Source organism: Cetorhinus maximus, chromosome 21 (genome assembly GCF_964194155.1).
Source record: "Cetorhinus maximus chromosome 21, sCetMax3.hap1.1, whole genome shotgun sequence".
Lineage (NCBI taxonomy): Eukaryota > Metazoa > Chordata > Chondrichthyes > Lamniformes > Cetorhinidae > Cetorhinus > Cetorhinus maximus.
The window spans coordinates 66,349,586-66,362,197 of record NC_135899.1 but is presented as its reverse complement, the minus strand read 5'-3'; the positions used below and the strand labels follow the sequence as shown (position 1 = coordinate 66,362,197).

General features: G+C 39.9%; 1 protein-coding gene across 1 annotated transcript in view; it reads left to right on the top strand.

Annotated features, from left to right (window-relative positions):
- Window positions 1-8,854: 8,854 nt before the first annotated feature.
- eloa (elongin A) overlaps window positions 8,855-12,612 on the top strand; it is a 46,982-nt gene continuing 43,224 nt past the window's right edge. The window contains exon 1 of the mRNA XM_078567032.1: window positions 8,855-8,966. Coding sequence (XP_078423158.1) covers window positions 8,892-8,966 — 75 coding nt within the window. The 5' untranslated portion in view covers window positions 8,855-8,891. The remainder of the gene's footprint in view (window positions 8,967-12,612) is intronic.

Sequence of the window (12,612 nt, the reverse complement as noted above, 5' to 3'; positions counted from 1 at the left end):
TTTGGTAATTAGTATATGCATCAAAGCAGCAATGACTGAATGAATTTTGGTCTGTGGGCCCGCATTTAATTTCAGGCACATGCTTCTTCAATCTCGCTGAAGGCAGACTGACCAAACACTTTGAGAGATGAGGTCAATTATGAATTGATAAGCTGCTTTATTTCGCTGTAAGGTGAACACATAAAACAGCTGTTATGATCAGAATCAACCTGCTAAATGTATATTTATTTATATTACAAAATAAAGTACATACCACACTACCCCATATCAATGGGTCATCTTACATGACTTAAAAAAAACTTGGATCCAAGTGTATCGTAATGTAGTAAAGCATCCTAAGTTACCTCATAGGAACTTACATATGAACATATCAAATAGGAGTAGAAGTAGGCCATTCAGCCTTTCAAGCCTTCTCTGCCATTCAATAAGATCATGGCTGATCTTCTTGTGTTTCGATTTCCACATTCCCATCTACCCACGACAATCTTTGATTCCCTTGCCTAACAAGATTCCATCTACCTCCACCTTAAAAATATTCAATGACCTCTCCCCCACTGCCTTCTGAGGCAGGGAGTTCCAAAGTCGCACAGCCCTCTGAGAGAAAAAAATTCTCCTCATCTCTTGTCCTAAAAGAGTGCCACGTATTATTAAAACAGTGCCTCCTAGTTCTGAACTGACTCACAAGAGGAAACATCCCTTCCATATCCACCTTGTCGAGACCATTCAGGATCTTATGTACTTCAATCAAGTCACCCTTCAATCTTCTAAACTCCAGCAGAAACAAGCCCAGTCTGTCCAACCTTTCCTCATAAGACAACCCGCTCATTCCAGGTATCAATCTAGTAAACCTCCTCTGAACTACCTCCAACGCATTTACATCCTTAAATAAGGAGAACAAAACTGCACACAGTATTCGAGATGTGGTCTCACCAATGCCCTGTAGAATTGAAGCATAACATCCTTACTTTTATGTTCAATTACTCTTGTAATAAAGGATAGCATTCTTCGCCTTCTTAATTACTTGCTGTACCTGCATTCTAACCTTTTGTGGCTCATGCATTAGAATACTTAGATCACTCTACCCCTCAGAATTCTGCAGTTATTTGCTGTTTAAGTAATACTCTGCATTTTTATTCTTCCTGCCAAAATGAACAATTTCACATTTTCCCATACTATACTCCATCTGCCTGATTTTTTGCCACTCATTTAACCTATCTATAACCGTCTGCAACCTCCCTATGTCCTCTTCACAACATACTTTCCCACCCATCTTTGTGTCCTCTGCAAATTTAGCTACCATGCTTTCACTCCCCTTCTCTAAGTCATTGATATAAATTGTAAAAAGTTGAGGCCCCAGCCTTAATCAGACAAAACTGACATCAAGCCAAAGAAGGAGATGTTAGGACAGGTGACGAAAAGCTTGGTCACAATAGTAGGTTTTAAGGAGTACCTTAATGGAGGAAAGAGAGATAGAGAGGGATGGGGATGGAATCAGTGATGATTGAACGGAGTTTGTGGTGGGTACAATAAACAATAGTTTCGGTCTTCATGATGTTTACTTGGAGGAGATTTCAGCTCATCTAAGACTGGATATATGATAAGCAGTTTGACAACACACGGGCAGTGGAGGGGTCAAGAGAGGTGGTGCTGTTGGGTATTGTCAGTGTAAACTTGGAATCTAACATCTTGCCTTTGCGTGATGTTGGTGAGGGGCAGTATGTAGATGAAAATCTGTGGAGGCCGAGGATAAATCCTTAGGAGAAGGGGGCTCTAGAGCTACTGATGCAGGAGCAGGAAGAGAAGGCCTTGCAAAAGATGTGCTGGCCATAGCTGAATGGGAGTGGAACCAGCTGGACAATGGAGGACGGTTAGAGCATCATGGTCACAGTCGCAGAGGATGCTATTTATGACTTTGATTAGGGTAATTACAATGTTGTGGTGGTGGAAATCTAATTGGAAAGGTTCATACATGGAGCTGCAGGAAAGAAAGGCAGATTTGGGAAATGGTGACATGTTGAAGGACCTGGGAGAGGAAAGGAAGGTTGTTGGTGGGTAATTTGCAAGGATAGTGGGGAAAGGGTGAGTGTTTTTATGAGGGGGTAATAAGGACAGATTTGAAAGGGTCGGGGGAACAGTACATGAGGAGAAGGAGTCATTAACAATTTCAAGATGTCTTTTAATTTTTGCCCTGGATGTCTAACCTCTTTGCTTCAGCAAAAACTGCTGCAGTTTTCTGTTTAAGAAACCTAACTGTCTTTGCAGCTTCCCTGTTTCAGAAAGCTTCCTGGCTGTGTCAGTCACTTATTTGTCTCTTCCTGTTTGCAGCCAAAAAAAAGGGGAAGGCCTTACCAGGCTTCCTGCTGAGTGCCTGGGACCAGCAACTGCCCAACAAAATGGGTGTAAGATGTTTGTCAAGTTAACAAATTGCTTATTATTTACAATCTTGAGGAAAGAACATCAAAGCTAGTTCATCTTAATGACCTATCATCTCAGACTCCTTTTAGTTTTCCTGATTATACAATACTGTAAATTGCAATTCTTGAAGCAACTCTTTAAATCCTTTCTATTGAAAAATGGCCAACAGAGCCCAAAGCATGCCAGTAGCATTTTAAGATTTTTAACCTATTTGGTGTAGAGGAGATTTTGTTTCAAGTTAAATTATAATGTTCTTATGAAGTTGAGTTAAACTGAGTTCACTAACTCACTGAATGATATAAGCTTTTTTGAGATAATGTGTAGCACAAATTAGTTGGAAAATGAATCATTGTAGAAACATATATACTCAAATTGATTTGAGACAATGGGATCACCCAACCTCTTCACAGAGATAGTTGCACCTTAAATGTTGGAATAGAATAGAGAGTGAGACTAGGTGAATTGCTCCTATGGAGTGCTGGCAATGACATTCAATGGCCTCCTTCTGTGCTGTACACATTCTGTGATTCTGTGACTTCCATGAGGGTTGGGTGCCTAGTAAGGGGCTTAGCAATGTAAACAATGTAGTTACCATAGTACCCATATGAAAAAGGAAATTTTTCATTTAAGATGGTAGCTCTAATGGTAGTTCAATCTTGAGATAGAAAATGAGCCTTGACATGGAATCTTAGCAGGCCATTGAACAAACTGGGAGGTTTGTAGTTAAGTGCAATCTATCACCAATTGATATCCAAACAAGTGCACTTCCATAATAATTATTAATAATTGACCTGGACAATATTCAGGCTTGGGTTGATAAATGGCCACACGCCACACAAGTGCCAGGCAATGACCATCTCCAGCAAGAGAGAATCTAACCATCTTCCCTTGACATTCAATGGCATTACCATCACTGAATCCCCCATTATTAACATCCTGGGGTTACCATCGAATAAGTACTGTGTTCACAAGAGCAGGTCAGGGGCTGGGAGTAACTCACCTCTTGACTCCCCAAAGCATGTATATCATCTACAAGGCACAAGTCAGGAGTATGATGGACTTCTCTCCACTCGCCTGGATGAGTGCAGTTCCAACAACACTCAAGAAGCTTGACACCATCCAGGACAAAGCAGTCTGCTTATTGGCACCCCATTCACTACCTTAAACATTCATTCCCTCCACCACCAATGCACAATAGCAACAGTGTGCACCATCTACAAGATGCACTGCAGCAACTCACCAAGGCTCCTTTGACAGCGCCTTCCAAACCTGTGACCTCTACCACCTCGAAGAACAAGGGCAGCAGATGCATGAGAACACCACCAACTGCAAGTTCTCCTCCATGCCACATACCATCCTAACCATATCTTCACTGTCGCTGGATCAAAATCCTGGAACTCCCTCCCCACAGCTCTGTGTGTCTACCTACACCACATGGACTGCAGCGGTTCAAGAAAGCGGCTCACCACCTTCTCAAGGGAAATTACGGATGGGGAATAAATGTTGGCTGAGCTGGCGATGCCCATATCCAGTGCACGAATATATTTTTTAAATTAATAATGGAAACCCTAGCCAATTTTTCTTCCCTAACACTGGACTGTTAAGATCAAGGGCAGCTCTCCTTCAATTGCAGTAGCTGAAGTCAGCTAACTCCACATAGAATGGTGATTGAACCCATTATCTTCCTTGTCTGTACAGATTAGGCACTGTCGATACTGTCGCATCTGTTCTGATGATGTCAATTTCCAAAACAGTTCCTCTGACATGTCTTCCTTCTTCCTTAATCGAGATTTTCCACCCATGGTGGTTGACAGGGCCCTCAAACGTGTTTGGCCCATCTCCCGTGCATCCGCCCTCACACCTTCCTCTCCCTCCCAGAACCATGATAGGGTCCCCTTTGTCCTCACTTATCACCCCACCAGCCTCCGCATTCAAAGGATCATCCTCCGCCATTTCCGCCAACTCCAGCATGATGCCACCACCAAACACATCTTCCCTTCACCCCCCACTGGTGGCTTTCCACAGGGATCATTCCTTCCAGGACACCCTGGTCCACTCCTCCATCACCCACTACACCTCAACCCCCTCCCATGGCACCTTCCCATGCAACCGCAGAAGGTGCAACACCTGCCCCTTTACTTCCCCCATCCTCACTGCCCAAGGGCCCAAATATTCCTTTCAAGTAAAGCAGCACTTCACTTGCACTTCCATCAATTTAGTCTACTGCATTCACTGCTCCCAATGTGATCTCCTGTACATTGGAGAGACCAAACGCAGACTGGGTGACCACTTTGCGGAACACCTTCGGTCTGTCCGCAAGCATGACCCAGACCTCCCTGTCGCTTGCCATTTCAACACACCACCCTGTTCTCATGCCCACATGTCCGTCATTGGCCTACTGCAATGTTCCAGTGAAGCTCAACGCAAACTGGAGGAACAGCACTTCATCTTCCGACTAGGCACTTTACAGTCTTCTGGACTTAATATTGAGTTCAACAATTTCAGATCATGAACTCTCTCCTCCATCCCCACCCCCTTTCCGATCCCCCTTTTTCCAATAAGTTATCATTTTTTACAACTATATTTTTTTCTTTTCCCTCCTATTTTTAAATTTATTTTGATCTATTGTTTCAGCTCCACCTTTTAGCCCATTTCGATCCCTTCCCCCCACCCCACCCCCACTAGGGCTATCTGTAACTTGTTTGTCCTGCTTTCTACCCTTAATGTCACCATTAGCACATTCCTTAGATAATATCACCACCGTCAACACCCCTTTGTCCTTTTGTCTACGACATCTTTGGCAATCTCTTCTTTGCCTCCACCTATCACTGGCCCTCTATCCAGCTCTACCTGTCCACCCCCCTCTACCAGCTTATATTTCACCACATTTCTATATTTCATTAGTTCTGATGAAGAGTCATATGGACTCGAAACGTCAACTGTATCCCTCTCCGCAGATGCTGTCAGACCTGCTGAGTTTTTCCAGGTATTTTTGTTTTTGTTCCAGATTAGATACTTACTGGATTAATAAATGTATTAGACAATGGGAAGAGTGGTAAAGTTGTTTCAATTTTTTATGCAGCAATATCTTTCATAAAAAGAAGTACATTTTTGAGGAATGTTATATGGATGTGCCGCAACAAAGCTATAGAACAGTATGGATATTATCTTAGTTGCTAATATCACCAGTCGCTGTCATTCACTGACATACATTTGTAAAATACCTTTGTTAAAAGTGACATTTCAGTGGAATATATATTTTGGCTGTTGTTAATTTATCACATGCTCCAATGAGATGCAAACTTAATTTATTTATAACAACAATAATTTATATTCATATTGAGGTTTTGATGAAATGAAATATTCCCCAAGGCTCTTCATAGAGACATTATAAAACCAAATATAACACTGAGCCACATGAGGACATATTAGGTCAGATGACTGAAAGCTTGGTCAAAGAGATAGGTTTTAAGGAGTGACTTAAAGGATGAAAATGTGGTAGAGAGGCAGAGAGGTATAAGGAGGGAATTCCAGAGCTTAGATCCTAGGAAATTGAACGCATAGCCACAAATGGTGACGCGATTAAAATTGGAGATGTTCAAGAGGCCAGAATTAGATGAGTGGAGATATCTTGGAGGGTTGTGCAATAGAGAAGATTACAGAGATGGAATAGGGCTAGGTTATGGAAGGATTTGAAAACAATGATGAGAATTTAAATATCAATTCATTGTTTAACCAGGAGCTAATGTTGGTCAGTGAGCACAGCGTAATAGTTGAATGGGATTTGGTGCAAGTTAAGATAGGGGCAGCAGGGTTTTAGATTACCTCAAATTTATGGAGGGTAGAATATGGGAGACCAGCCAGGACTCCATTGGAATAGTCAAGTCTAGAGGTGACAAAAGCTGAATGAGTGTCTCAGCAGCATATGAGCTGAGGAGGGTGAATCTGGGTGATGTTAAAGAGGTGGAAATAGGCAGTCTTAGTGAAGGTGTGACTATGTAGTTGGAAGCTCATCTTGAGGCCAAATATGACACCAATGTTGCAAACAGACATCTTAAGGCAATATATATATTAAAAACATTGTAATATTTTTGTTTTTGTTTTTGTTTGCATTCTTGTTGAATTTTATGTTTATCAAGCTGAGGGATTGTGAAAGAAATACTTGTGCACCTTTAGCACCAACATGAAGCACTCCCAGGACAGGCATAACTCAAATCATATAAAAGTTAAAGCGCATCTATTCTGCTCCAAAAATATTCAACAATATCTTCAGAAAAGGATCATGTTTTTTGTGAATTTTTTTAGTTAAGCTTTGTACTTCCAAAATCAACCATTGTCAATTGCTGTGGAATTATGGGAAGTTTTGTGCTATGAATTTATACCTACTAGTAATTGGGTTGACCAAATCCATTTCACTTAGATCCCATAAAGACGGCAGAGGGTTAGTGGAGACAGGGAAAAATTCAGGCAGGTTTCTTAAGCCTGATCTCCATCCAAGGACCCTTACTGGGAAAATAAAGGGAATATATAGAAAAGAAAGAATTGCTTAGCAACTTATCATGTCTCTCATAAGCAATGTAAAGTATTCAATGACTTTCTTTGAAGTGGAGAGGCCTTGGGTATGTAGCCAACACAGCAGCCAATTTATGCATGGTGAGATCGGAAAAAACAGTTCGTAAATGAATGACCATTTAATCTGTTATTGAACAAGTTAGTGTGGTTTGAGGGTAGAATGTTGGCTAGGACACCAGGAGAACTTTGTGTTCTTTTTCAAATCATGACATAGATGTTTTAACATCCACTCAAATCACTGGAACAAGCAACTGAGGTCTGAGTTTAACAAATTATCTGAAAGATGGGGCCTCTGACCAATTGCTTAAGCATTGGAGACAGTGTTACCTGCTGCGTTAAGGTTTCACTTAATACTATTTCAAATTATAATGGGTTTTGACTGCTGTAAAATAAATTATATTTATCCCCATGGTTATACCTTTATTGCACTACATCACAAACATTTTTTTAAAGTTTATCTGAGTGTGCATACTTTCCATCATAGATTAAATTGCTTGTTTCAGGTTTTGGCTACATGAATGTTTTGCAACCAATTTTACATGTTCATAACCTTCTTTTCCTTTTGTATTATATATTGCATTAAGAAAATGTTAAAACAATTTATTCAGAAATGTTTATAAAATTATCTCTTGGATAGAGAATTCATTAAAACCTTTGGTAGCTAAGCCATAAAAATCAGTAAGATCCCAGGTTTGATTTAGCAATCTGTGCTTGGTTGTCTAACTTTAGCTCAGTAATAGGCGTGCTACAATTGGTGTCACTGTCCTTTGGTTAAAGAAAAGACAGGCATCCAGGGTTCCTGCTCCTAATTGCTATCCACTCACCCCTGCTGGATGTTTGCAGGTGTGGATGCCCATTATGTGGCAGGATGCTGTGCAGCAAATTGCCTTCATATCTAAGCTCTCACATGGAGAATGGTCATTTGGGCAACATGCTGCAGAGCAATGGTGCCCTTGGAACCCTGCTCCCGCGGGAGCCAATCCCTTCAGAATGGGAGAGAGAGGAAGAAGGGAATCAATTGGGAAAAATATATAGAGAAAACTTAATTGTTTTCATTTGAAGTTATGAAATGTTATTATGTACGCAAACAAGTCTAGTCTAGATCAATCTTCTTGATAGCAAATTCATCTCTTAACAGCAAGTTGATCAATATTTGAGTCTCATATTAGACACCATTTCAGGATTCCTATTAATAGTTTTTTTTTCATAAGGCTTTTTTTCTCCTTTTGGTAGACTATATCCCAATCATCTAAGATAATATACCTTGAACAAGTTTGTTTTATATATATCAAATGCAGAATTTTCCATGTCCTGTAAATCAAATAATAGTCAGAGCAGTATTCTATTTCTTACTTGTCTTGAAATAAAACAGTTTCATAACAATTTACTATATATAGTTTTATATTAGAATGAAGAATGAAACATGAATTATTTATAAGAACAATTCCTGTTAAAGCTAGTTTTAATATATCGTTAATACGTTCAATCGACTATACTTAATTGTTTATATTCTATGCGAATATCAACAGCAACAATAACTTGTATTTATACAGCACCTTTAACATAATAAAACGTACCAAGAAGCTTCGCAGCAGGGTTATAAGGCAAAATTTGACACCCGGGCCAAAAAAGGCGATATTAGGCCAGGTCGCCAACTGTTTAATTTAATGACAATTAGCAATTTTGCAATTTTGTATTCATGTATATTTTCGTGATGCCAGATGATGAACTCCCGAGAGCGTCATAACCGATTTCTTCCATAAAGTGGAAGTTGCTGAGCCACGTGTCAAAACAAGATGGCGATTGTGAATAGGGTCTATTAACTACACTGGACATATGTTCAGTTCCAGGTTGAATGCGCGGAACTACTTCCGGGTGGTTGCTGGGCCAGAGACGGTGGGATCATGGCTGCTGACGGGGTGCAGGAGCAGGCTTTAAAGCTGCAGTCTCGTTTGTCAGCGACTCAGGAACCCAAGAAGGTAAAGAATCGCCAGCTGCAGGAGTTTTAAATCTCGTCGGGAATTCGCAGTAAGCTACATCTCAAGGAACGGGGTAACAAATCTTACCGCGGAAAGACATTTGACTAACACCTGGGAAACCAATGATCGATCCATTGAATAATACAGTCAAACCATTGGGGAACCAGGGGTCAGGCCAAGGGTTCTGCGTTCGGACGTTTATCTTTCCTGCGAGGTGTCAATGAGTTTGTTTTATTATTTTTCATATATTCAATTTCTATTTATATAAACGAATAATATACATGTGTGAGAATCTCCACTCTGTAGTTTAAGAAAGTGATGACATTGCATTCTTTGACGTCTCAAGAACCCTGATTAATTATGTTTTAATAAATCTAGCCAGTAAATTTAAGGGAATAGAAATGTTTTGCTGTCACTTTGACTTTAAATGTAACACAATTTTTAAACAAACCATCAGAAAGCATCCTGACTTTTTTGGTGGAATTAATTCAAAATCATTTTAGAGATAGGCAATAAATAATTAAGTGATGGGTAATGGATAATGTAAGTGTATGAAATGATGCTAGCAGATAATTTTGATATATTGCTATGAGATCCACAAATGCAGCAAGGTAAGTTATAAATAAAGGAAGTAGTGTGGATAAATATTACTTTGTTTTGGTGTGTAACTTCCTCTTTTAAGCTTGTTGATTGGTTGGTTGAATTCTGCTGATTTGTTTTGTATTGAATTATTAGATGTTATATAATGCTGCCAGTTATTCAGTCATAATTGTAGAGTGAACAAGCACACGTTCCTTTGCTAGGCAATTCTGTCCAGCCTCCCATGTCTTACTCTCTGTAAACTTGAAGGTTATCCAAAAGTCTTCCCATGTCCTAACTTGCACCAAATGCTTTTCACCCATCATCCCTCTGCTTGCTGACGTACAATGACTTATGGTTAAACAGTGCCTCCGTTTTCAAATTCTCATGTTTGTTTTCAAATCCCTTCATTACATGGCCCCTCCCTATCTCTCTAATTTCCTCCAGTTCCACAATCCTCAGAGATTCCTTTTATTCCTGCTTTTTGAGCACCCCAATTTTCTCTCTCCACCATTAGTGGTTGTGCTACTAGGCACTTGGCTTTGGAATTCCCTCCCTAAACCTCTCCCCCTCTCTCTATTTCTCTTTCCTCCTTTTAAGATGCTCCTTAAAACCTACCTCATTGACCAAACATTTGGTCATTTGACCTAATATCTCCTTTGTAGCTTGGTGTCATATTTTATTTGATAATACCCCTGTGAAGTGCCTGGGAATGCTTTATTACATTAAATGTGTTATACAAATACAAGTTGTTGTTGTTGTTGTAAAGGGTTATTGTCCTTTAGTGGGAGGAAGTGAGAGACAACGTGATGTTTTAACAGCAGTTTGCCACAGTTGGATCTGTCTGAGATGTGGCAGAATGTGAAGCTTCTTTCTAAAGATAACTTCAATTTCTTAAGATCTATGATGTTGCAAATGTTACAATGGATTTTCATTGCATCTTCATTTTGGATTTTCTGTGGTTACTATTTGTCAGAAATTGCAGGCTAGAACCACCTTTGAAGTTGCCTTGTTTGATTCATGTCAGGCCTGTTTAGATGTAATATGCTAATAGCTTTATGACCTCCTATACAACAAGTATAGACTGCATCTTGTTACAGGTTGGCATTATAAGCCCTTCTTTGTAGCAAGCTGCTGTAAAATAGGGCATAAAAATCAAATTGGACCTGGATCAATTTAATCCAAACTGAACTTAGTCTACCATTTAAAGGGTAACATTTTATCACAATTGTATGGCACTTCTGTTCATTCTTAACCCCCACTGCGGTGTGGGACAGCTGGCAAACCTGGAGCCAAAGGGTACTTTCAGAATTTCCAAGATGTGCTCAAAACCAGCTGGCCATTTTGAAGAAGTATCATTAATTTGTAAAGGACCTTGAACCGTTAATTAGTAGTAGTTGTCCCTGAGAAAATGGCGGTGAGCTGCCTTTTGTACCAGTTTAATAATTGAGTGACTTGCTAGGCCATTTCATAAGACAATTAATAGCCCAGCCTTTGTGTGGGGCTGGAGTTGCATACAGTCTAGACTAGTTAAGGGCAGCAGAAACCCCTCCCTAAAGGACATCAATGAAGCAGTTAGGTTTTTATGACAATCTGACAACCTTGTAATTTACCACTTTTCTTTTTTAATACTGATTCCAGATTTTTTAAACTGAATTCTTTTTGAGCTCTCACTGTCAGGATTAATTGTCCATCCAGTAACATAGTCACTACCTCACTGTACCCATGATGGACATTGTGAGTTTGATTCACAGAGTTGGTGCCTAGCCCCAGTTCAACCATAATGGAGACAGAATGTTTTCCACAGAGAGGGGGCAACTTGTTTGTTTCATTTGGTACCAATGAATGCCATACCAAGATCTTGAGGAGAGAAAAATAGGTGTATTTATAAATTCATGTCATGTGAAAATATTTTAACGGAGTATTGTGATCTCGCTTTTTCAAGTCTGTACACTACAAAGTACCTAGTCAAGAGTTTAACATTCTATTCTGATGAAAGGTCATTGACCTGAAACCTTAACTCTGTTCTCCCTCCACAGATGCTACCTGACCTGTTCAGTATTTTCAATATTTCTACTTTTAGTGTAAGGATTTTAACATTGTTTGTTTCCATTTTTATTATTGGATACTTTCTAAATATAAATGATCAAAAGTTATCCACCTGTGAATACTTGTCCACAAGGGACTCTTCAGCATCTGTGTCCCTGGGACAGCTGATTGAAGAATTTACAGTTCCCTATTTAGTCTGTGTAGGTGCAGTCTTGATAAACATCTACCTGGCCCAAGCATAACATGCCTTTGCATTAGTTCACTCACTCCAGTTTTTAAATAGGATTTCTTCCAGAAAAATTGAATTTTGTTTTTCCAAAGTTTAACAGATTAATGTGTACAGATGGCTGGATAACTAGGAGGAAATTGCAAGTTGGTGTGCAGTCAGGGTTCAGATGATGCACACCCTCTGTTCCCAAAATACATTACCACTTCTATAGCAGTTATCTTTGTGCAATCTGTGAAAGGTACTTTTTTCAAATGCAAGATTGTGCTGTTATTTCCTGTTGGCAATCTGCAAAAATCCTGGTTTCTTGGTTAACTTGTAGGACATGCACTCTTTATTAATCCGAAATGATATAAGCAATGCTTCTCTCATGACCCAATTGGGTCGGTCAGTGAGTAGCTCAGCTATGACAGACTTGGGAAGGGTGCAGTAGGTTCAACCCATAGGTCTCAACTGTTTCTGGGCTAGTTGATATGAATGGTGGTGGTTTGGGCACTATAGTCTCAGCACTGTATGCTAGGAAAGGGAAACATGCCATGTCCCTGCTTTGATTGCCATCCAGGGATGTCTCCTGGAGGTACGTTTGTTGAATTGGCTGTATGTATTCCCCAGTTGAATAGCCTGTTGACACACACACTCTTTGGGCATGTATGAAAATAATGGTTATTTGGTGAGATATTGTAGGAGACCAGTGCTTGTGGAACAATACCCAGAAAGCAGTCAATGTCTCCAGGGAGAAAGGGAGAGGAAAATGGGTGAAAAGGGGGCATAAAGAAAAAACATATGCAAAAC